Source organism: Phyllostomus hastatus, unplaced genomic scaffold, assembly GCF_019186645.2.
Source record: "Phyllostomus hastatus isolate PE091 unplaced genomic scaffold, TTU_PhHast_1.1 phas_contig_1162, whole genome shotgun sequence".
Classification (NCBI taxonomy): Eukaryota; Metazoa; Chordata; class Mammalia; order Chiroptera; family Phyllostomidae; genus Phyllostomus; species Phyllostomus hastatus.
This window is the reverse complement of record NW_025333537.1, coordinates 11357323-11380275: the sequence shown is the minus strand read 5'-3', so window position 1 is coordinate 11380275 and position 22953 is coordinate 11357323. Positions and strand designations below refer to the sequence as shown.

The window sequence follows — 22953 nt, the reverse complement described above, 5'->3', positions numbered from 1 at the left end:
TGGGCCCAGACCCGGCGCCGTACCCAGGCCCCGCCCCCAGAGCGCCGGAAGTGGAGTGCGGGCCTGGCGGCGCGCTGTCAGTCCCTGCGGCTCGGAGCAGGCGCGCTCGCGGGACTCCTCGGGGCAGCACGGACGGCCCCGGGCTCCTCGGGCTCCGCGGTCAGGAGGGCACCATGGACGACAGGGGTAAATTGGGACGGGACGGGACGGGCCTGCTGGGCCTGCAGCGGAGCCGCCCAGGGGTTCTCCCCGCCTCGCACGCCCAGGCTGGGCTCCGGGAGAGCTCACGTTCCAAGCTCAGGCTGCTCAGCCGGCTGAATGCCGTTCCTTAACCCCTGTCGCGGTCCCGTATCCAGGGAATGGGAGTGTCCGCAGGCACCCCCTCTCCCCACGCTTCTTTCCAGTGCCCTCGTCCAGAAAAGGGAGGCTTCAGACGGAGCGTGCAAGTCTTAGCAGTCTCGATGTGCCCCTATGTGGGGTAGGAATGAGACTCCCTGTCCTGATGACTCTGGTGCTAGAGTCAAAGAATAAGGCGTGTTTGGTGTGCCTATCTAGTGTGGTTGTCAAAGTGCTTTGCTAAGGGAACTACAAGGGCAAACTAATATCTCTAATGTAGTTTTCATGTTAAAAAAAAAAAAAACAAAGGGGGTGGACCTCTCCACACACATAAATAAGTCTGTGTGCTAATAGGCTTGACTTAGCAGACACCGTCCGTGGGGGTGCAAGAGAATGGATAAGGTGGTCGATGCCGGGATGCGCTCAGGACTTGGGGTGTCGGTGAAGAGGGAGAAGGACCTTTCCGTTGTCATTTAGCAGGTGTCATGTCTGTTCCCATCAAGCATCGGCATTCCCCTGAAAGCCGAACACCTTGAAAAGAAAGTTTTTAAATCAGGTTGCTTCGTAAGGTCAGCAATTACTGCCAAGCCCTCTGGCCTTACAGCCTGCCGGGCGAGCTTGATGAGTCACGTTTCTGTCTGTTCCAGAGCTAATTGGGTACTTTAAGTCTCAGATGAAAGAAGATCCTGACATGGCCTCAGCCGTGGCTGCCATACGGACGTTGCTGGAGTTCCTGAAGCGAGATAAAGGTGAGGGCCTTCCTCCAGCACACTGGGCCCCGGGAAAGTCTCCTGGTCCCTGTCAGAAGTGGAGACGGTGAGGGACATGCATGTGCCTACATCACGTCATGTCGCCCCAAGCTCAGCCTCTTCCTTCATTTCCCTCTTCCTTTTAGACTAGAGAGAGCCCTCGAGTTACCACTACAATGGGTTCCCTTTCATAAGTGAAATACACTTTGAATCAAGGATAACCATTCTAGCCCTGGCTGGTGTGGCTCAGTGGGTTGAGTGCCTGCCTGTGAACGAAAGGGTCGCCGGTTTGATTCCCAGTCAGAGCACATGCCTGGGTTGTGGGCTGGGTCCCCAGTAGGGGGTTGCAAGAGGCAGCCACACGTGGATGTTTTTCTCTATTTCTCCCCCCTTCCTCCTCTCTAAAAGGAAATACATAAAATTTAAAAGAATAACCATCTTATATCAAGTTGACTGTGAAGCTTAAATTATAGCAACAGTTCAGCGTTCGGACTGTTTATGGGCTGTCTTGGGCCAGATTGTATGCAGATGTTACAGAGAACGTTCCAGAGTAAATTCTGGTGTTAATGTCCTGCATTGCGACTGCCTACTAATTCAGGCATTCCCGATGTGAGCATCTGGGTATGGCATGACATCTTGTGTAGGCAAAACAATAAAGCCCAAAGGGCTGGCCCAGAGACCTGTGTCTCCGGGACCACCTCTGGCGTCTTCTCACTGTACTTGCAGTAGCATCCATACCCCTAACCCTCGCCTGCGCCCCCTCACAGACCCTCCACGCTGGCCCTCCACCAACCGTGCTCTCGGTCGCAGCAACTTTGCTCCCGTCTCGGGGCCTCTGCATTGTCACCGCCTGGCCCTGCGCCTTTTGCACCGGCTCCGTATGCAGCCGGATCCCCCCTCCTCCAGTCCCAGTTTAAGTGGCCCCCACCGCAAGAAGCCATCCCTGTTCGCTCTGCCACAGCCTCACCTTGCTCATCATGCTGCTTTTTTTTTTTTTGTGCTTGTACCATCTGTAATGAGCTTCTGTATTTCTCTGAGTACTTGTTTCCTGTCTGCCTCTTCCACTGGGGAGGGAGCGCCCTCGGAGCCCGGGCCCTGTCTCTCGCTCACCCACGTGTCTAGAATGGTGCCTGGTGCCCAGTGTGTGCCCAGCAAGTGCCCGTGGCACTAAGACGACGAATGTCTCGTTGCCCGTCTGGTCCATGCAGGGGAGACGATGCAGGGCCTGAGGGCAAACCTCACCAGAGCCATCGAGACCCTGTGCGGCGTGGACTCCTCGGTGGCCGTGTCCTCGGGCGGGGAGCTCTTCCTGCGCTTCATCAGCCTCACCTCCCTGGAGCACTCTGTAAGCCCGCCCCCTCGGGTCCCCGTCCCCGTCCCCGTCTCTGCCCCGGCCCTCCCTCATTTTGCTCTCCTCTTCCTAGGACTTCTCCAAATGTAAAGAGATCATGATCGAGCGGGGAGAGCTTTTCCTCAGGAGAACGTCGCTGTCGAGAAGCAAGATCGCGGATCTGTGCCATACTTTCATCAAGGACGGGGCGGTGAGCAGGCCCCCCCGCATGCACCGATGGGGGCCAGGACTGCGCGGTTAGACCCCTGGGGTACAGTCCTCCCTCTGCCGTCACCTGCTGTGTGTGTAACCTCGGACAGGTCCCGTGACCTCTCCGAGCTGCACTTTGCTCCTCTGCCCCCTAAGGGGCGTAACGGCACCCACCTCCCCGGGTTGTGGTGAGGCGTCGTGTAAGGACTGGGCTCAGGGCCTGGCACCCGCGAGCACTGTGTACATGCAGATGTTAGTGTCACGGTTGTCGTTCTAAACGGGCAGAGGAAACACAGGGACAGCGTGGGTGACACCTGGTCCAGTAGGAGGCCTGACTCAGGAAGCATTTTCACTCTGGGACGTGCTCGGAGTTAGCGTGACCCACCGGGCGGACACCGAGCCGCTCCTGTCACTGGTCACGGCTGCCGGTCTGCCTGCCGGGGGCGGCTCTGGACCGAGGTTTTCTCCCAGCTCCCTCCAGGTGCTGTCTGAGCAGTGCTGCCCAGGGTGGATTGGGGGGGGGGAACCGGAGCTGCAGGTCAAGTCCGTCCCCCGCACGGGGCCAGTAAACCCTTTGGGACGCCTCTCCCACCGCCTGCCTCCTTCCTGCCGTCCGCCCTCCACTGACCGTAAAAATATTTACGTGCATTTCCACTCTGAAATCTGGTCCTGTTTTATTACCCTCTTCCCAGCCTTTGAAGTGTGTAGTTAAATGGGTGGCGTGAGAAATGTGAGTGGAACTTGTACAAAAGCCAGGTGCAAACACAGCCATTTTCCGCCCAGTCGGAGCCCTCCAGTAGAAAGGCTTCCATCCCCTGTGAGGGGCTCCCGTTCCGTCCGGGCTGGGGAAGAGGAGACCCCAACACGTTCCTCTGGCGGAAACCTTTCTGGATGTGCGCAGGGGCTTCAGGCTCGGCCCAGCGTCAGGGACCCTCCTCTGACTGCGGCTGAGTTGTGAGGACGCACGGGGGAGCCCTAGGCCCAGGGGGCCCGTGGGAGTGGCAGGGCGTGGTGGCCATGGGAGGCCGGCCCTTTGACGAGCGCTCTCTCTCGGCCCACAGAAAATACTGACTCACGCCTCCTCCAGAGTGGTGCTGAGGGTCCTGCAGGCGGCAGTGGTGGCCAAGAAGCGCTTCAGTGTGTATGTCACCGAGTCCCAGCCGGACCTATCCGGGCAAGTACCTTTCCGCCTGGGGATGGGCCCCGCCACGGCCATCACGAGAGGGGCCGGAGTGCACCCCAGGTCGCCTGCCCCTGTGCCTTCAGGGCGGGTCACTGTGGGGGACCCAGGGGCTTTCATTCGCGGTGAAGTCAGAGGAGCGGCAATATTTTTTAACAAGGAACAGACGGCCCACGTCTCATCTACTGGGAAGATAACGAAAGAATAACGTTCTCCTTTGTTCTGGATTTGCACGCCTTACCCATAGTCCCCAGGGGAGTCGTTTCCCTGGAACACACACTTCCTTCTGAAGAACCCAGACCCTCGCTTCCTGAGTCCGAGGCCCGGGGCCTGTCCCTCAGTCCGGGAATGCCAGCGCAGTTTCGGGCTGGCGTGCTCTGTCGTTGGCGTTTAAATGACGCTCCACGTTATGCACCACCTCGGGGCTTTCTTGGATTTTCTCTGATGCTTTCAAAATGTCGTTTTCAGTAAGAAAATGGCCAAAGCTCTCTGCCGGCTTAATGTTCCTGTCACCGTGGTCCTGGATGCCGCTATCGGGTAAGCGCCCAGCCTCCCCAGACCCAGTGTCTCGCCCCCACCCACCCCCGGGTCGGCAGGGGACAGGGTTCCCGGACTGGAGGTGTGTGTCCCACTCGTAAACCTGCACTGGGCCGCGTCCCGCCTCCTGATTAACAGCTGCATTAAACAGCAACTCATCACAGGGTTTTTTTTTTTCCTAAGATTTTATTTATTCATTTTTAGAGAGGAGAAGGAAGGGAAAAAGAGAGAGAGAGAAACATCAGTGTGTGGGAGACACATCGATCGGTTGCCTCTCACACGACCCAGCGGGGACCTGGCCCACAACCCAGGCACGTGCCCTGACTGGGAATAGAACCCACAGCCTCCCTGTTCATAGGCCGGCGCTCGGTCCACGGAGCCGCACCAGCCGGGGCCCTCACAGGGTCGTGACATTGTTCCCAGTGGCGGGCCGCAGGACGTGGGGGTGAGAGTCATTCGCACAGCCTTTTGAGGCGTTGAGAGAGCAAGGTGTCAGGGTCGGGTCCTGATCAGCACACGTGACCCGTGCCGCCTCATCTGAAGACACGGGCGTCCCCGGTGCCACTGGGATTCTTTGCACCCACGCAGCTGGCACTGAGGTGGCCTGTGGGCGACCCTCGAGAGAGGAGACAGGAGTAGCAGTCTCTTACCAGGAAAGCGCATAAGGAGATGACCAAGGGAATTGGGGCTGTGTTGGGAAGGAAGCGTTTTGGAGAAGGCCACCACGGCTCACTTTACAAGGTCAACCGGACCTGACCCGTGCGGCTCGGCGGGCTGAGCGTCGTCCCGAGAGCTGACAGCTCACCGGTGCGATTCCCTGTCTCGGCAGGTGCCCGGGCTGTGGGCCAGGCTTCCAGTTGGGGTCGTGCGACAGGCAACAGATCAGTGTTTCTCTCCCTCCCTTCCCCTTTTCTAAAAACAAATAATAAATTTTTTTTAAAAAGGTAAGTGGCCGTTCTCTCACCTGGAAGACGCCTGAGTCATAGACCATCTCCCAACCTCACGTCGGATCTGTGAATCTCAGAGTTGCGGGCATGGAGGCGGAGGGGGCACTGCGTGCCGCACGTGTTAGGGGCCGATCGCGGGCCCTGAAAGTCTCGCTGCAGGCACGCCTGTCCGCGTGCACGCACTGGGTGCAGTGTGACACGCGACGGGGAGCCGGCGGGCCTTAACGCCCCGGCAGCGGGAGTGGCAGCAGTGCCCGGGGCTGTCTCTCGTGCACAGTGCTCTTGGGAGGAAAGGCACAGGAGGAGTTCACCGCGGTGACGGGGGAACGTGACCCTCCGCTGGTGGACCCATGGCCGGAGAGCCGGGAGGTGGCTAACGAGAGCCGGGAAACGAGCGTAAACCTGTCTTCCTTAACTTCCGCAGCTACATCATGGAGAAAGTGGATCTCGTCATAGTCGGTGCCGAAGGAGTTGTGGAAAACGGAGGGATCATTAACAAGGTAGGGGCCTCAGCTCCCCCCAGTCCCCCTGGTGGGGAGCCCCCGAGGACCAGCCCCCAGCAGTGCCGCGTGCCAGGGCTCGGCCGCCTGACCGGCGCAGCCTGGTGACTGGCTCCCCGAGTCCCAGGAGCCTCTGCAGCGGTCAGTTCCATTTTGGTCAGAGTCCACTCTGCTTTGGAGACTGAACTATGCAAACAAGGGGATGTAACTTATATTGCCTCAAAGCATGTTTTACCTGAAATTGGGTTTTTTAGTTGGTTGGTTTTTAATTAAGCACACTTCTATCAACAAAATGTGTTAAAACCTCTCTGTCCGTTGGGTAACATGGACCGATTTCACGGCAGTTCAGTTTCTGTGTCTGCGTTAGAGTATGTGTTGCATAAAGCCCCCATCCTAACGAGTTTCCGGCGCACAGGTCAGGGGCGTCCACTACACCCCGTCGCTGTGGGCACATCATTTCCGAGACTTGTGCCGCCCGAGCCGGGACGGTCCCCTGGGCAGACTGCACCACCCCCTCCCCGCGTCTCCCAGTCTCTCTGTCTCCCCGGCTGCTGCCTGTTCTGGGCCCCTCGTGTCGCATGAGTCGAATCATAGTGTTTCTCCCTGGAGTTCAGCTTGTTTCGCCTCGAGTGCCGTTTGCAAAGCTCATCGAGGCTGCAGCGTGGGCCAGCGCCTCCCGTTTCCTGGTGGCCGGGTCCTGGCCAACGTCCAGTCTGTCCATTCGTCCGCTGACGGACAAAGCAGACCCTTTTGGGCTATTGTAATGCAGCTGCGAACGTGGGTGTACAGGCCCCTGGCCGAGGTCCTGGTTTCGGTTCCATGGAGTGCGCACCCGAGTGGCCTTGCTGGGTCACGCGGTGGTTCTGTGTTCCGCCCTTTGAGGAACCGCCACCGTGGCCCCAGCGGCTGCACCAGTGTTCGTTCTCCCCAGCGGTGCACCCCCCAGCGGTGCACCCCCCCGCAGTGCACGCGGTTCCGGTGTCCCCCCTCCCCGCTCAAACTTCCAAAAGCTGCTGTGGCCATCGAGTGGGCGTGAAGTCACATTTCACTGTGGTTTCGACCTGCATTTCCCTCCTGACCAAGGATGCTGAGCTTCCTTTCCTGAGCTCATTGCCGGCTGGTGTGTCTTGCTCAAAAGACCCTCTTCAGTTCCAGAGTCAGAGTTACATCTGTTTTGTTCACTCGTACTCTCCGCTGCTTCTACCTGCGACGTGCTGTGACGCTCACCTGTCTCCTCCCCCTGACCTCTGACCCCCAGATTGGAACCAACCAGATGGCCGTGTGCGCCAAAGCGCAGAACAAGCCGTTTTACGTGGTCGCGGAAAGTTTCAAGTTTGTGCGGCTCTTCCCGCTAAACCAGCAGGACGTCCCGGATAAGTTTAAGGTAAGAGTTTTACGTGTTTGGAGGGGTGTTTGCATCTAAACTGAACCCTTTGAGAAACGCTGAGAATGTTTCAGTGAGTCACGCCCTTCTCGTGGCTGTTCCTCCCACACGGCGGCTACAAAGCTGACCTGCGGGTGGTGAGACTCCGAGAGTCCAGTGTGCCCCGAATTGCAGTCTCCCAGCCCCCTACTCCCCGCAGCGCTGCGTGCACACGGGCTGCGTGCGGGGGCAGGAAGGCTGTCGGCGAGCAGTGCGAGCTTAGGGGCCAACTGTCTGGACCCAGTGCCCTCCCCTGCCACTTACTGACCCGGCGCCCTCGGCATGTGCCTCCCTCTGCAGCCCCGGACCTCGGGTGTCTGTGCATCGGGACAACAGCACGAGCAGGGCTGGGAGGGCTCTGAGCCAGTCTTGGGACGGGCTTAGCATGCTGCCCGGCACATGGCACACTGTCCACCGTTACCTGGGGAGGCTGCTTGCTAGTGAGGGGACACACGTGTGGGCTGTGTGGCCCACCCGCACCTCGGGGTGCACTGCCTGCTCCCGCAGGGCCTCGGCAGGCGAGCCTGAGTCCGGGGGGCGGACTAACCTGTGCTCCCCGCCCTCTCAGTACAAGGCAGCCACTCTGCTGTCGGCGCAGACGGGACAGGATCTCCGAGAGGAGCACCCGTGGGTGGACTACACCTCCCCCTCCTTGATCACGCTGCTGTTTACGGACCTGGGGGTGCTGACGCCCTCTGCAGTCAGCGACGAGCTCATCAAGCTGTACCTGTGACCAGGGACCCTGCACTGCCCCGTGTGGGAGAAGCCACTGGGCAGGGGGAGGAGCCTCCGGACCCCTCGCTGAGCCGGGCCAAGACGAGATTGTTTTTTTTAATGAAGATTTGTGGACTAAGGACTTAAAATCATAGGTTTTGGTGAACTTTGTTTTCATTTCAGTCCCATTTAAACATGTTCAGGGTTCCCCTAAAACTCAACCTAAGTTGTACTGACAGCTTCCAGATACTTTTTCATTTCCTGTTTCCAGAAATACACATTAAATTGTTGGCTACTTAGCCAGTGAGAGCTGAGCCCGAGTCCCCTCCCGGCACCCTCCGCCGCCCACAGGCCGATCTGCCAAAGGCAGCCACCGAGGAGACGCCGCCTGACCACACAGGCGCTCTCCCTGCGGGAACTAACAGCCGCCCCGGCCACGCAACACTCGTGGTGCCGTGTAAGGCAGGCGGTGCACTCCTGCGCAGCCGGCATCGGGCACCCGGGATCAAGCCCAGCAGAGGGAGGCGGGACAGCCGTCAGCAGGCGTCTGCCACACGGCCCCCCAAAACGAGACGCCAGCCAGAACGTTTGTGCAGTTCCGTGTCTCTGAAAGATGTGGACCTGACACGGCTGGGACCTGAGCACCTTGGGAACGCCGTGTCTGGGAGCGAGCGCAGCACCTTTCCGAGTGAACGGCACGAGAGACTTCGCTGCGGGGTTGCGCTGTGCTGCGTGCTGCCCCAGGCCCTCCTCGGTGAGGCCCTGCAGCTGCGCCCACCCACTCCCGGCTCCGTGGGCCGGAAGGAAGCACACTTCGTTCGACAGGAGGCGTCACGGTGCTCTGTGCCGGGTCCTGACGCGCTCCCTCGGGCTGGCACCTGCTGCCACCCAGGAAGAGAGCCCCCGGGCCGTTCCCCTGCCCAGGAGAGGAGGAGGAGGACCCTGGCCTTGCCGGACACACGGCGGTCAGCTGCCTGAAGTCAAGTGCGCTTCAGTGTCTGCACGTTAGAAACGAGTACAAAGTAAGCCCAGAAAAACGAGCTCTTTAATTACAGGTGACCCATCAAAAAATAAATACTAACGTCTAATATTTACACTCAATTTTACATCGTGTGCCGGACTGCGTGTTCTCAGTAGAACATCCAGGAGGTGAGAGCCCCGCCCTCCCCAGACAGAAGCGACGGCGCCGGCCGGGGCTCCGGTCACGGGGACGCCAGCACACGCCGCCCGGCACGCGAGGCCCCGGGGTCAGCAGTCCCCCTCCACATCCGAGACCCCCCAGCTCTGCTGCCGTCCCGACCGGCCCTCTGGCCCCGGTCAGCAGCCCCTTCTCAAACTCCTCCTCCGTGATCTTGCCTTTCTTAAGCTTCTTGAGGAGCCTCGTGTCACTGAGAAGCTCCTCCATGTCCTCGTCATCCGTGTCCGAGCCCTGAGTGCACACAGGCCACAGCACACCCTCGTTTCCCGGCCACAGGGTCTGAGGGGCCCCTGGCAAACCCCCGCCCCCGCCCCCCGATCCGACACACTGCATTCCCCCCCACAATCCCCACGGGGACACGCGAACCTGCGGGCCCCTGCCGCGCCACCAGAGGGCGCTGCTCCAGGGAGCCGGCTCGGGGTCCCGGGCGGGTGTGCGGGCCTCACCTCTTCCCTCCTTCTCTTGCCCTTCCTCCTCCGCTTCTCCTTCTTGGCCTTCTGCTTCGACCACGCTTGGTTTTTCATGAACCTTCTCCTCCCTCCGCTGTCTGTCTTCTCCTCCCTGCGCTGCTCCAGCAGCTTCTGCCTCTGCTTCTCCCGGACCTTGTCTCTGAACGGGATGCTGTCCGTGTCCACGTCCGCGGGCTCGAAGTCGGGGAACTGCCTGCCCCTCAGCTCCGGCATCCGGGGCATCCGCAGCAGGGCGAAGCCCCGGGCGAGCGCGGCGAAGTCCAGATCTGGGGAGCCGGGCGGCACAGTGAGCCGCGCGCCCGGGGCGGGGGCCGGCAGGACGGCTCTCCGACCAAAGGCCCTCCCGGGTTCGTCGTGGTGGGAGTCACACGGACTCCGTCTCCGCTGAGGGGGGACCCTCGGCAGCCAGCTCACTGCCCGCGCACACCCCGGGCCTTCCCGTGGAGCGCCGAGAGCGGAGGGGCCCCGACCCGGCCGGCGCCAGGGGGACCGCCCGCCCCCACGGGGACGCCCGCGCGCGGCCCGGCTCACCCTTCAGCCTGAAGATGAGGCTGCACTCGTGCTTCGCGTAGGCCTGCACGTGCGACACGAACGCCCGGACGCCCTTCTCGAAGACGGCCCGGTCGGCCAGGGCCATGGACCGGAGCATGGGGAGGAGGTCCGCGGGGTCCCGCTGCGGCGCCATCTCCTGCAGGGGGCACTGCACAGGGACCGCGCTCAGTCCCCTCCCCACAGCGCACTGCCCCCGGCCCCCGACGCCCCCCAGAGCCCGAGCCAGCAAAGGCAGAGCGGCTGGTCTGAGCCCCCGTCACAGGCCCCGAGCCCTGAGCCCCAGGCCAGCCCACGGGTTCTGCTTGGTCTGAAAGTGTTTCTAAGTTTCTGAAGGAAATCTTAAAATTAGGCTTTGCGCAACACCCCGACTCCCGGTTGGGAAGCAGGGCAGCATCAGGTCCGCATTCCCACGAGTGCCCACGAGTGACAGCCAGCTGGGGGCGAGCCGCGGCGGCCACCCCGGGTGAGGCCGGTGTCTCTGCGCAGCCTTGAGGCTGGCCGGGGTCCTGCAGGGGCGTCACCGGCCTGGCCCCGGGGGGCTGCCACCCCCAGCCCGGGTTCCAGACCACCTGCTGGAGGAGGACTCCTCCGGCCGGCGGGCGGCTCACCTTCTGGTTGATGGCGAGGAAGCTGACGTAGGACTCTTCCATGGGCAGGAGGAACACCAGCGCGCTGCCCCCATGGCCGATGCGGGCCGTGCGGCCACAGCGATGCACGAAGGCGCTGCGAAGACAGGGTGGGGACGCGAGCACGCGTGACGGTGGCTGCGCAGAGCAGAGCAGGCCCGGGGCCGCCCGCCTGCAGCTCAGGCCCCGCTCTGCCGCCAGCCGATGCTGACACAGGAGAGCTGGCGGTTAGACACACCGAGAACCAGGAGCATTTGGAAGCGCCTGCAATGGCGGCGGAGCAGGCGTCACAGCTCCCACGGAGGCGACCCGCCCACCCTCCGGCTCTCCCGTTTGTGGCCGTACCTCGCGTTGCTGGGAGGGTCGTACTGCAGCACCCAGTGCACCTCGGGGATGTCTATTCCTCGGGCCATCACGTCGGTGCACACTAAAACCCCGCTGGGAAGGGAGGGAACGCCGTCACGGGGGCCACGCTCCCGTCCCCACCCAACAGGCGCCCCCCAGCTCGGCGGTGCCGGCAGTAACCAGTGCCAGGAGCTCTCCCCGAAGCAAATGCTTAGCACGAACATCTTCGTTCATTCCCTGCCCCCCGACCAAGACCCTCCAGGGCTTCAGGAGCCCCCAAGAAACACAGGAGGTGGGGCAGGGACTCGAAGGGCCTTGAAGTTCTGTGTCCTCCCGCCTGGAGAGAGACCGCAGGGGGCCTGGTCCTCTACAGCCGGTGAGAAAAAGCCAGGGAGACGCTCTGTCCCTGACTGAGGTGTGGCAATCGGTTCCGTCACTTCCCCAAACACGTGCTTTTAACAGCATGTCATCAGGTTGGCTCAAATAAACTTACAAAAATTCTCTTGAAAAAAAATAGACAAGGATCGTTCTGTGCACAAACAGAATCAAGCCACGGTCCCTGAGAGACACACGGCCCCCCATCGTCACCGCTGGATGACCTGCAGGCTGGAGGGAATGCCCTGCTCGGTGACCCGCTTGCCCCCACAACGGGCAGTTACGAAACCCCAGCGGCCAGGCCCCGGCCAGACCCCGGGAACCCAGGCGTGGACTCCACGACACACACGTGCCTGTTCCCGTGGAGCTCACAACCTCACGGGGGGGTCGACAGGGAGCTGAGGAAGCCCGTGCAGCGAAGCGTGATGAGGCCAGGGCAGAGGGACAAGTGGGGGGGGGGCACGCCCACAGAGAAGACGGGGGGGGGTGGGGGGCGGGGACGGGGGAGCAGCGCTCCGGCGGGCGGCGGCTGGAGCTGCCCCGCCCCGGCGAGGCCTCACCTCTGCAGCCTGCGGAAGCCCGTGAAGACCTTGTTGCGCTTGTGCTTCATCTTCCCGTGGAGGCACATGACCTGCACGCCGCGCAGCAGCGCCTCCAGGGCCTTCCCGTAGTACTCCACGCAGGCGCAGGTGCTGCGAGGGCGGCGGGGGCTCAGTCGCCGGCCGGAGCCCCCGACGCCGCGCTGGCCCGTCCCCGGGGGAGGCAGAGCGGCCGCGAAGAGCCGCCGCTAGGCTCCCAATCTCGAAACACACGGCTCAGAACCCCGAGCACACACTCCCACCGCCTGAACACGACCCAGCACGGGGAGCCCCGGCCCCAAGACGCGCGTTAAGCAGTCTTTCATCACAGAGACGGTGACAGCCTAAATCCAGTTTCTGAAGGTTTCCCCACACGCCTGCGCCTCCTCCGCGGAGCAGCTTCTCCCCCGACCGTGGTCCCCGGGCCCAACGGTCGCCCGAGTCAGGCCCCGCCGGCCCTCTCCCGGCTGTCCGGTCTGGGCTTCAGGCCACCGAGGACATCGGCGGAGGACTCCCCCCCGTGTCTTCCCAATGGCTGCCCGCCCGACCTTCTCTGAGTCTGTGGCCCCCCAAGCCACGCCCCTCTGAGCAGGATCACCCCAAGCCCCCTTCATCTGGAAGGACACACGTGACGCCCCGCCCCTTCACAGGGCAGGGAGCCAGAGCTTGCAGAGAGGCGAAGTGAGCGAGGGGCGGAGCCCGAGCCTGGGCCTGACCCCCTCTCCAGGCTGCACCAGGGCGCACCAGGGCGCACCAGGCTGCGGGGCCCCAGCCTGAGCCGACTCCTGTCTCTGGAACACCTCCGTCGGAGACACCTGTGCTAAGAGACGGCCTCACTGTTCCCAGCGCAAGTCCCGTCGGGACGTGATGAAGCACTTAGGTCCTGAGAGCGCCCCGCTGGGGCCTGGCATCAAGTCAGGGGCTTGGGAGCAGACAGAACACACCGGGCTGTTCCCCGCCCCTCCAGTCAGGTGCGGTTTTGTGACATCCTTCTGCATGCATGCACACGCGTGCCTGCACGTGTGTGTGCACCAGGCTGTACCCTTATCTGTGGGTCAGTACGGCTAGTGCACGGTACTGGTGGGGTGGCCGATGGAAAAGCAGCTTCTCTTGGCGTTGCCAAAACACACCTCCGCAGGTCGGTCTGTGGGGGCGCAGCGGGGGGGGGGGGGGGCAGAGAATGCACACAGCTGCCCCCGGCCACGTTCTGACAACGGCTCGAACCCCGAGGTGGCAACACGGGCCTGGCTGATCCGACACCACGATCTGCCGGCCCCCTCGCCTCCCGCGCCGCAGAGGCGGGCACAGGGGCAGTCCCTCTCTGCACCTGTCCACGGCGAGGGCCCCAGGTGACCGACCCCCTTTGGCCACAGCATCCAAGGGGAGCCAGCCAGGGAGCAGGGGACGCCGAGAAAGCTTCCCGCCCTCCCGATCAAAAAGGACGGACGCAGCTGACACTGCCTCCCTCCCTCTGTGCGCCCTTCCCCCTCCGTCGGGTCGCACGCAAGGAGGACCAGGCTGTGACAGTGACCCTCTTGAAACTATGAGGTGACATATACAGGAAGGAGAGGCCAGGACAACTGCAGAAATGCCGACCCTGACGTCGAGGAGACAGGAGCCCCGTCAGGACTGGCCCACCGCGGGACTCAGGACCCCACACCCGGGGCCTCGCCTGCGCGCTCTGGGTGTGGCTGCGCCAGGCCCTCCCCGCCCCGCCCCAGGGCCCAGCAGCGTTACCTGAAGAAGACCAGGTGCTTTTCCTGCTTGTGATTGCGAAGAAAGTGTACCAGCTGGTTAAATTTCTCATCTGCCTTACAAACCTACAACGTAAAAAGGAAAACCGATAAAATAAAAAGGAAATACGCCAACGGTGATAATGTCTGCAGCAATCTCCAGTTTCACCCTTAATCTTAAGGAATCCGAGGGCCCACACGCATAGTGCACGTGTCAGAATGCTCGTCAGACTGCCGGGCTCAGCACAGACTCAGAACGCGCTACTGTCACAGCGTCTCCAGGACCGGACCCCAGGACCGGACCCCGGCACCCACAGCAGGTAAACGCTCCCGGGAGTCACTGCTCCGGGCTGCCCGCCGGTCGGCAGAAAGGGACGCACGCTGTCGCTGGAAGACCTCCGAGGAGACAGAGCCCCCCTCAGCGACGCGGCCAGTGCTCCACTCAGACCCTACGCTGGGGACAGCTGACGCCACCGAGTGCGTCCCCCGCTTTCACCAAAACCAGTCTCGCTGGGGCACTTCCTCCCACGCACTCAGACGTCCCCAACGCAGCCGCAGCGACGTCGAAGCCAACACCTGTCCGCGCCTCCGCGGACGGACCGCACAGTAAGGAACTCATTCGCACGGCAGCGCCGCGACGATGCGGGCACAGCCTGAGCCCCTTCCACGCTGATGAGCTGCAGGGGCCTGGAGTTCAGGCAGCAGGAGACAAGGGCAAGGCACACCCCCACTGCCGACCACGACTCTGTGAACCAGCCCCTCCCCCCCGGGGAACCGCCAGCCCCCGCACTCCGCCAGCCCCGCCTCGGGCAGAAGTGCCCCCCAACCCCCCACCCTGGGCACCCACGTCGGGTGGGCCTGTCTGGTCTCGACCTCGCTCTCCGGGCACGGGCGCCAGAGGCAGCGTCTGACCTGCAAACCCGCCCCACCCCCACGAGCTGACACAAGGACGGCAGCCTCCTCGCCCTGACAGCCCACAGCCAGGGCCATGCTGCCCGGGACACCGGCCCCCTCTCGGTGAACGGGAGCCCTGCCCGCGAGCTGCAGGGCCCCTCTGGGCCGAACGACAGGCCTGTCCCCCGGCGGGTGCAGGTGAGCCTTGTCACGCAGGGGCCCTGGCCATCCCGGCGAGGGGAGAGGAGGGCAGGGGGTCCTCGGGACCCCACAACCCCGTTCCCAGAAGCCCTCCCGCCGCCTGGGGAGGAGCCGGCACCTGGCAGTTGCAGCCGCGCGTCAGACGGTCCCGGCTGCCGACCACACACACAGAACGTTGAGTCACAGCACAGTGGGGCGCTGCCACCCAGCGGCCTCCTGCTCTCACCTGACTGGTGCCCAGCGCACCCCGCGCGTGTAATAACCACCTTCGACCACTGGGGGGCAGGCGGTGCCCGCACCGGCCTTGGAGTTCATGCTCGACGCACAGGCAGGCCCTGGCTAAGGTGCTCGCGCCTCAGCAAGGGTGCCCGCCCGCTGCGCTGTCCTGCGGCGTCCCCAGACGCCTTTTAGAACAACCAGGGTGGGTGCCGTGTCCCAGACGCCCTGTCCTGGGGAAACGCGGGCTGCGCCCCAGGACACTCACAGTCGCTGGTTTCTGCGCGGCAGCGCTGCCGCAGAAAGCTAACGTGAGTCGGTGAGAAGCCGTGTGCCACACTGACGGAGCACACGCACGCGCGGGGAAGGTCGAGAAACACTAAGGAATCGCAGTTCAGGGAGGTGAAGACACAGAAGCGGCCAAACTGCCGACACCGTTGCTACAGCCGACCGTTTAGAAGGGAAGACGGGCTCCCCGCCCCTGCACTGTGACGCGCCCGGGGGTCCCCGCCGCCGTGTCCTGCAACCCACCAAAGCGGCCCCCGCCCCCAAACTCCCCGAGAGCACACTGCCGGCTGAGAGCCAGGCGGACGAGCCGGCAAACGACCCACGAGGAGCAGCAGTGCGCACAGCCAGGCCCCGCTTTCCCAGCGTCCCCCGGCACCTTCGCCTCTCAGGAAGATGCAAGCAACGGGGTTCCCTGAAAACTGCAGGAAATTCTCACAGACCTCGTTTTTTTTTTTTTAAAGAAAGGAAAAACAGAACTCAGCTTTCTGAAAGCAGTGCAATCAAAAACGATAATTAAGGCTCTTCGGCGACCTGCTTTGGCGTGGAGCGCGAGCCTGACCTTGCCCTCCCGCAGCCCCCCCACCCCCCGGCGCTCACCATGTAGTGGTTCTGCAGGCGGGAGGGCGTCTTCTGGGAGCTGCTGGCCGCGGCGCCCTTCTCCTTCACCGAGATGCGCACGGGGTTCCGCAGGCCCGCCCGCACCAGGCTCTCCACCTCCTGCGTCTGCGTGGCAGAGAACAGGCCCGTCCGCCTCTGCTTCGGCAGGAACTCCAGGATGGTGTTTATGCTAAAAACGACAAAAACAACCCAGGGAGCACACTGAGCCCCAACTCACCGGCGTAAGCAGCACACGCCGCACGCTGACCCGAGCCGGGCCTCGAGGACAACAGAGACAGGCCTGTCGCCGCAGCGACCGCGGCAGGTCTCACTGGGCGGCGAGGGGAGGTGACGCTCCCCTCCCCTCGTCGCCTCCTCGCCCCACCGTCCCCCAGTGCGCGCATGCACTGTGCGTGCACAGCCGGGGCCGCCCAAGACGGCAGAGGGGCTGAGACACGAAACCTCCTGAGACTGGAGACCACGGTGTCCGGTGTGCTGCAGATGGGCGGGCTGTGGGACGGAGGGGCTGCACCACCCCCCCCGCCCCCCGGCAGAGGTGCTCACGAAACGCACACACAACCGTGGAAGAACCCGGGACGGAAAAGGCGCTTCAGGAGGAAGCAGGGGCATGCACATCGCGGGGTGGAAACTGAGCGCGCAAACCACCGGTGGTTTGAGGTCCCACTCGGCTGCTCCAGACAGTGAGCCCGGCGCCGCCCGGGGCCCCTCTGCCCCCTTGCACGTCCAGTGCTGCCCAGAGCCCATCAAGTCCGAGGCCCCGTACCTGGCCTCGAACCCCATGTCCAGCAGCCTGTCCGCCTCATCCAGCACCAGGACGTCGAGGGACCTCACGCAGGCGGCCAGGTCCAGGCCCTCGGCCTTCCTGCGGAACATGTCCTCCAAGCGGCCCGGGGTCGCCACGACGATGTTCCCCCTGGGAAAACGAAGGGAACGTTCACCGTGCCCTCTGACCTTGGGGTGCCTGTGATTCCACACACCAGGTTCGTATCTGCCTCCCCCCAAGTGCGCCCCCCAGGTCCCCATGGCGGGGGGGAGGCCCGCCAGTGGGAGGGGTGTGCTGCCGGGGACCCAGGGCGAGGGCAGCAAACTCGGCCGCCAGCTCCAGCCGTCACCCAGACCTGGCCACGCCCCCCCGCTTCAGTGACACTCCACCGGCAGCACCCCCACCCCTGCACACACGCGTGGTCTCTGGCGACTTCCACACAACGGTCAAGCTGACAGTCGTGACAGAGGCCATGAGGCCCACGAAGCCACGACAGTCCCCATCTGGTCCCCCCGGAGCCTGCGGACCCCACCAGGATGGGGCTCTCTGCCCCGGTGGCTCCAACGAGGTTGTCCACAAAACGAGCTCGTTAACAGAGACGTAGATGACCCCCCCATAAGGGTCGCAGGCTGGCAGGCCAGAGGCCAAATTTGGCCCCCATGGACGGGCTGGCCCGCCGGAAGTTTCGTTAAGGCGTGAATCACACGCCAACAGTTTAAATAATCTGCAAGTAACACACAAAAACCCAGAATTCCATATTCATTTTAAATAGCCAAAGTCCAGCCCTGGCTGGCATGGCTCAGTGGATTGAGTGCTGGCCTGTGAACCACAGGGTTGCCAGTTCAATTCCCAGTCAGGGCACACGCCTGGGTTGTAAGCCAGGTCCCCAGTTGGGGGCATGTGAGAGGCAACCACACACTGATGTTTCTCTCCTTCTTTCTGTCTCCTTTCCCCTAACAACAAAAAAATAAGATCTTTATTTAAAGATGAGGGCTGAAGGGAAGGAGCCAGGAGCAACGCGGGAGACTGGGGTGGAGGAAAAGCCTCTCTGGGGAGGGGCGGCGGTTCCGGTCGGCCCGAGACCGCGCATCAGCTCTTCCCGGGTCCGGCCAAGGGCAAGCAAAGAACCAAGCAGGGCGAGCAGTCTTACCCGTGTTCCTTAAATCTGGCAACATCGTCTGCGGGGTTCCTGCCTCCGATCCAGAGGATCTGGCTGAGACAAGACGCAGGCCCCTGAGCGGGCCGGGCAGCACCACGGCCCCCGGCCCCCAGGGACGCCGCGTCCCTTTACCTGAACTGCGGGAAGGGCTTCGTGAAGTGCGACAGCACCTCGTCGATCTGCACAGCCAGCTCCCGCGTGGGCGTGATGACGATGGCCCCGACCTGCGCGCGTGGGGGAGGGACGCGGTGAGCAGCAGCCCGCGGGCCCTGTGGTGAGCGGCCATGAAGAGGACCCCGTCTCCGGCCTGAGGGCCGCAGCAGGAGGCCGGAGCTACCTGCCCAAACCGCGCCAGGCACGGGGCTGCTCCGCACGAGCCGGCGGCGAGGCAGGAGCTCGGGGGGCCCGGCTCCGGGAGCAGGGAACACGCTCACGGGGAGGCCAGCTCGCAGACGCCGCAGCCGTGAATAATGAGGACAGGCTGCACTTCCTTTACTCCGCGGGCTCCGAGCGCTCGCTCCGATGGCCCGGGAAACGAAGCTCGGGGCCGTCCTCACCTGCCTCTTTCTCAGCTGCTCCTCCCGCCTCAGGAGAATCTCCAGGATGGGGATGACAAAGGCCAGGGTCTTCCCGCTGCCGGTGACCTGAGGCGGGAGGGGGTTGGGTCGGCCTTTCCTCTCGGCTCACCGTGGGGGGAGCGCGGGAGGGCAGGCCGGGTGACCAGGCACTCACCGCTTCCGCCGCGACGTCTTTGTTCCTCAGGAACAGAGGGATGGTGGCGGACTGGAGAGAGAGGCGGCGAGGCACTGGTTAGAGAAGGCCGCGGCCCCGCCCACGGGGCCAGGGCCCTGAGGACCTACCTACTGGGTGGCCCCCACCCCAAAGCGGACTCTGAGCTGAGTCTCCACGGGGCGCCCAGAGGGGCCGGCTCAGAGGCGCCGTGGCAACGGTATCTCCACAGATGTGGGCAGGGCGGGAACCTGGTCCCGCGCCACCCACCCACTTGTCCCCTGGGGACCAGAGGGTTTGCAGACACTGAGTTGTACGGTCCCGTCCGGCTCCAGGATCAGAGAATAAAGACCCACTCACTTTAAACACTGAACGAGCCCCCGGGGGTTACACGGAGCCGGCCCTTTGGTTCCACTCTCCTGAAACCTGGGGCTGGAAACGAGCGTGGGGGCAGACCTTCTGCGGCCACAGACGTCACGCAGACTCAGGGCCTGGCTTCAGGGTCGCCCCTCGAGTCCCCGTTCCTTGCTCCCCGAGGCTGAGCGCACCCCAACCCCATCACAGCACATCAGACCTTTCTACTAACCGGTCCCTGCGCCCCGGGGACACTTGGCCTGGAGACGTTTTGGCTGTCAAACCCAGTGGTGGTGGGCGCTCATGGTGCGGAGAGGCGCCAGAGGCCAGGGCGCCATCCAGTGGCCTGCGATGGGCAGGACAGCCCGAGACAGAGAGTCACCAGTCTAACACGTCACCGGTGCAGGGACTGAGGGACCGACCCCTGCGGTCCACGAGTGTGTGAGTGTGCGAGCCACAGACGTGTTCTAAAACCTCCGTTCCCACACTAAGGTTTGTAAGGAGGAAGAGGTGGGGTGTATTTTAACATTTTATTCTACCCAACACATGTGGACTATTGCCACATTGATACATAGTCAATATTTTAGAAATTAATGAGACCGTTTCCCTTCTTCGTATCATACGAAGTCCCCGAAACGACGTGCATTTCACACCTAGAGCACGTCGCCGTCGGGACCCGCCCTCCTCCAAGTGTGCAGGAGCCACGTGCGTCTAGTGACGGCCGGGGTGGACCACGCAGACCTCGACCCACAGCTCTGGCGGCAGAGGTGGGGGACCCCGTTGGCACTACATTCCCAGATGTGGCACACAGCACCCCAAGTTTCATCTCCAGCCCTGCCTGTTTCCCCCCATCTTTCCTGAGGGCCACGTGCACCCCCCGGCGCAACATTTCAAAACAGAGCCCTCCTGCATCTCCCTCTGAGGCGTGTTACCCGCCCCCAGTCTTGGTCTGGGTGACACGTTCCACCTGCCCAGACACCACGGATACAAACCTCAGGGTCCCTCCAGGCTCCTGTCTCCTGCAGCCCCTTCCTCTGGTCCCTCGGCAACCCTACAGCAACCCAGAACCTGACTTCTCAACATCCACGCTTCCTCCCCAGGCCAAGCCACCACCATCTCTCCGGGACACTGGCCTCCTAACTAGTTGGCCTCCTCGCTTCTCCTTTCAACCCTTGAAGTCCACTCTCTACCCAACGGTCACGCCCCTGCCCCGGTGCACCGCTTTCCATGGAAGATGGCTTCCCACTGCACTTAGAATAAAAAGCCAAGCTCCTACAAGACCCTCCGCCACGTGGACCCTGCTGTACTCGTCTCTTACACTTCTCCTGAGGCTCCAGCCTCCAGGGCCTCCCCTTGGTTCCTCCAAGCCCATTCCCTGCCCCAGGGCATTTGCACTGGCTTTTCTCTCTGCTGGAACCCTGCCCAGTCACCCCATAGCCAGCTCCTTCTCCATCATTCAGGTATCGGCTCAGTGACACCTCCCCAGAGGGGCCTTCCCGAACACCCTCTCCTGGGCCTTTCTCCTCCCTGCCCTCCCCTCAGTCTGTTTTAGTTCCTTCACGATACTTAGCAGCAGCTGACAACCTCCTTCCTTTACTCCTTTCTCTCTCTCCCCCATTAGAAAATAAAACTCATGAGTGGGGACCAACCCTGCAGAACCGCCAGAGCTTAGAAAAAGGTACCTGACAGGTCCTCAATAAATTTCTTAAATAAACGAGTAAGCTGGGCCAGGACACGTCCCTTGGCCCACACAACAGTTAACAGTGACATCGGCCGGTAACATTTACCCATTACGGGCGCACAGTGTCTCACGGAATCCCACAGCAGCCTACGCGGCCGGCAAGGTCACTTTCGCCGTTTCACAGAGAAGGGAAATGAAGCCCAGGGAGACTCAATCACCCGCCCCACGTCCGGCCGCGGGAGCGGCAGGAGCAGGCGCTCGGGTCCGGGCGCCCGCGGGCCGAGGCGCGTGGGGGCGTGAAGACGCGGCGCAGGTGTGCCGCCGCCCGCCGCCCCGCCCAGCCGGAGTCTCCAGCCCGCTCGGCATCCCCCCGCCCCCCGCGAGTGCGCGCCGCCGGAAGACGCGGCGGCAGGCCCCGCTGGAGGAGTGAGAGCTCCAGGGCGTGGGTCGCAACGCTGACACCGACCAGCCGCGTTCCGTTCGGCGAGGGCCCGGCGCCGCTGAGCCGGCCATTTCCGCCTGGCCCCTGCGCGCGGAGGACACGCCTCCCCGCGCCGCGCCGGGTACCTGCACCGGCGTCATGTACGGGAACCCCAGCTCCTGCAGCACACCGAGCACCCGGGGATGCAGGGGCACCGGCAGCGACTCCCAGGATCCCTCCGTCACGTGCTCCATAGCGCGCCGCCGCCACCCGGAGGACCTAGGAGCTGCGCCGGCGAGCACTTCCGCTTCCGGTCGCAGGCCCGGCCGTCCGGGAACCACGCTCAAGCCGCTGAGTTCCGGAGCGCGGAAAAGGCACCCTCTCCGCCCGTGAGTGGGAAAGCCGAGTTCCGGAGAGTGAAAGCCGGCGGCAGGGGCCCGGTGGGAGTGGTGCCACCCGGGCTGCGCGGCCACATGGGCTCGGGGCGCCTCTCCACACTCAGCGGGCATATTTTGGCGGGAGGGATTCTGCCCGGCTCTCTCGCTTTCTCCGCCAATCGGAGGCAGAGGGCAGCACAGTACCGCGCTGGCCAAAGAGGGGCTGTGGGGAGTGGACAGAAACGGACCCCAGCCCCGAAGCCCCAGGTTAACAGTGATACAAGAGAGGGTTGATGGAGGGGATCCAAAGCCTGGCACATAATAAATGATGGTTTTCTTCTGAGAAAGTTGTGGTGTTGTTTAGGACTCCGCGTCCACCACCGGCTTGGGCCATCCGTTTGCCCACGTGCATGCACTGAGCAAGTTTTGCTGATCCCATCGTGTGCTGGGCTCCGTGGGCACTGCGCTCTCCGGCTGTGTGCCTGCGCCACCCCCGCCCCCTCCACTCCGTGGGCATCTCGGCGATGCCTTCCTTTCCTGATTACTGAAACCACTAACCCCAGAGCTTACAATTACTGTGACTGACACACTCGCTTCATCTCCCCCACCAAGTAAATCCCAAAATGGGGGATTTCGTTTTTATTTGCCCCAGTGGCTACCCTGGTAGTACACGGACAGTATTTTGGAATGAATACACAAAAACAGTACCCATGCAGACTCCATTGTCTGACTAAAGGAAGCGAGAACAGAAAAGCCCAGGACATTTTCACTGGAACGTGCGTTCATCGCATCCTCAGGGTGGACCCCGAGCTTTCCGGAAATGAGACGGACACAGGCTGCTGGAGAGCCAGGGCGGAGGGAAAGAGCAGCGCTGCATCCATCTGCACTGGAGGGCTGTGCCTCCAACCTTCTGAACCCGCGGCCTCTTCCAGCCTGTTTGTTTCCAGGAGGAGGATTCGGAAGCCCAGGGTGGTGGTGGTTCTGAAGAGTGAGTGTGACAGACGGTGTCAGGTGTTCGGCATCTTGCCAGGACGTTACCCTGTGCTCCATGAATCTCGCCTTTGGTACGGCTCGCGGGACCTCAGTGTAGTGGAGGGCGAGGAGTCACTGCCACAGGCGGAGATCCGGTTTCCGGTCTCACCCATCCCTCTTCCTCTGGGAGTCCTGGGCAAAACCACTCTCTCTCAAACTCACTTCTCACATTCATTAACCAGGTGGTTGAATAAAAATCACTCAAAACTTTTTTCCCAAATGGAAAAAATACTTAAGATGTTAATGCTGACCCAAAGAACCCACACAGGGAAACCTAAAATTGGAACCCTGTTCACTATCCTCCAGTGTATAGACACAAAAAGTCATAGGCATTCTTACCCAGAGAACATGGACCTGTCTCATTTTGAGTGTGAACAGAAAACTGGTATCTAACAAATGTGAACTAATCAACATATA

At 62.5% G+C, this 22953-nt stretch overlaps 2 protein-coding genes across 3 annotated transcripts; one reads left to right on the top strand and one right to left on the bottom strand.

Annotated features, from left to right (window-relative positions):
• The first annotated feature begins 50 nt into the window (after positions 1–50).
• Positions 51–9027, top strand: EIF2B1 (eukaryotic translation initiation factor 2B subunit alpha). Its single transcript, XM_045843289.1, has 9 exons — positions 51–186; positions 984–1085; positions 2294–2430; positions 2510–2626; positions 3687–3799; positions 4274–4342; positions 5714–5789; positions 7048–7173; positions 7781–9027. The coding sequence occupies exons 1-9, from the start codon at positions 174–176 to the stop codon at positions 7943–7945; spliced, it is 918 nt and encodes a 305-aa protein (XP_045699245.1). The 5' UTR covers positions 51–173; the 3' UTR covers positions 7946–9027.
• Positions 8954–21789, bottom strand: DDX55 (DEAD-box helicase 55). Of its 2 annotated transcripts, XM_045843266.1 has the most exons (14): positions 21274–21786; positions 18675–18725; positions 18500–18586; positions 18075–18166; positions 17934–17996; positions 16784–16933; positions 16000–16189; positions 13808–13890; positions 12053–12184; positions 11118–11210; positions 10755–10869; positions 10126–10294; positions 9571–9860; positions 8954–9355 (listed from the first exon to the last, which is right to left on the bottom strand). In XM_045843266.1, the coding sequence occupies exons 1-14, from the start codon at positions 21634–21636 to the stop codon at positions 9011–9013; spliced, it is 2223 nt and encodes a 740-aa protein (XP_045699222.1). In that variant the 5' UTR covers positions 21637–21786; the 3' UTR covers positions 8954–9010. The 2 variants fall into 2 exon arrangements, with proteins under 2 accessions (XP_045699222.1, XP_045699232.1); XM_045843276.1 differs by lacking the exon at positions 12053–12184 and having other exon boundaries at positions 21274–21789.
• Positions 21790–22953: the final 1164 nt, after the last annotated feature.

Excerpts from the sequence above, each read along its gene's own strand:
- EIF2B1 (XM_045843289.1), top strand. Across the intron at positions 3,800-4,273 it reads TCCCAGCCGGACCTATCCGG|TAAGAAAATGGCCAAAGCTC; the intron begins GCAAGTACCTTT and ends TGTCGTTTTCAG. Across the intron at positions 5,790-7,047 it reads ACGGAGGGATCATTAACAAG|ATTGGAACCAACCAGATGGC; the intron begins GTAGGGGCCTCA and ends TCTGACCCCCAG.
- DDX55 (XM_045843266.1), bottom strand. The coding sequence starts at position 21,636 with ATGCCCGCTGAGTGTGGAGAGGCGCCCCGAGCCCATGTGGCCGCGCAG. Across the intron at positions 10,295-10,754 it reads TCCTCGCCATCAACCAGAAG|TGCCCCCTGCAGGAGATGGC; the intron begins GTGAGCCGCCCG and ends GTCCCTGTGCAG. Across the intron at positions 9,356-9,570 it reads GCAAGAGAAGGAGGGAAGAG|GGCTCGGACACGGATGACGA; the intron begins GTGAGGCCCGCA and ends GTGTGCACTCAG.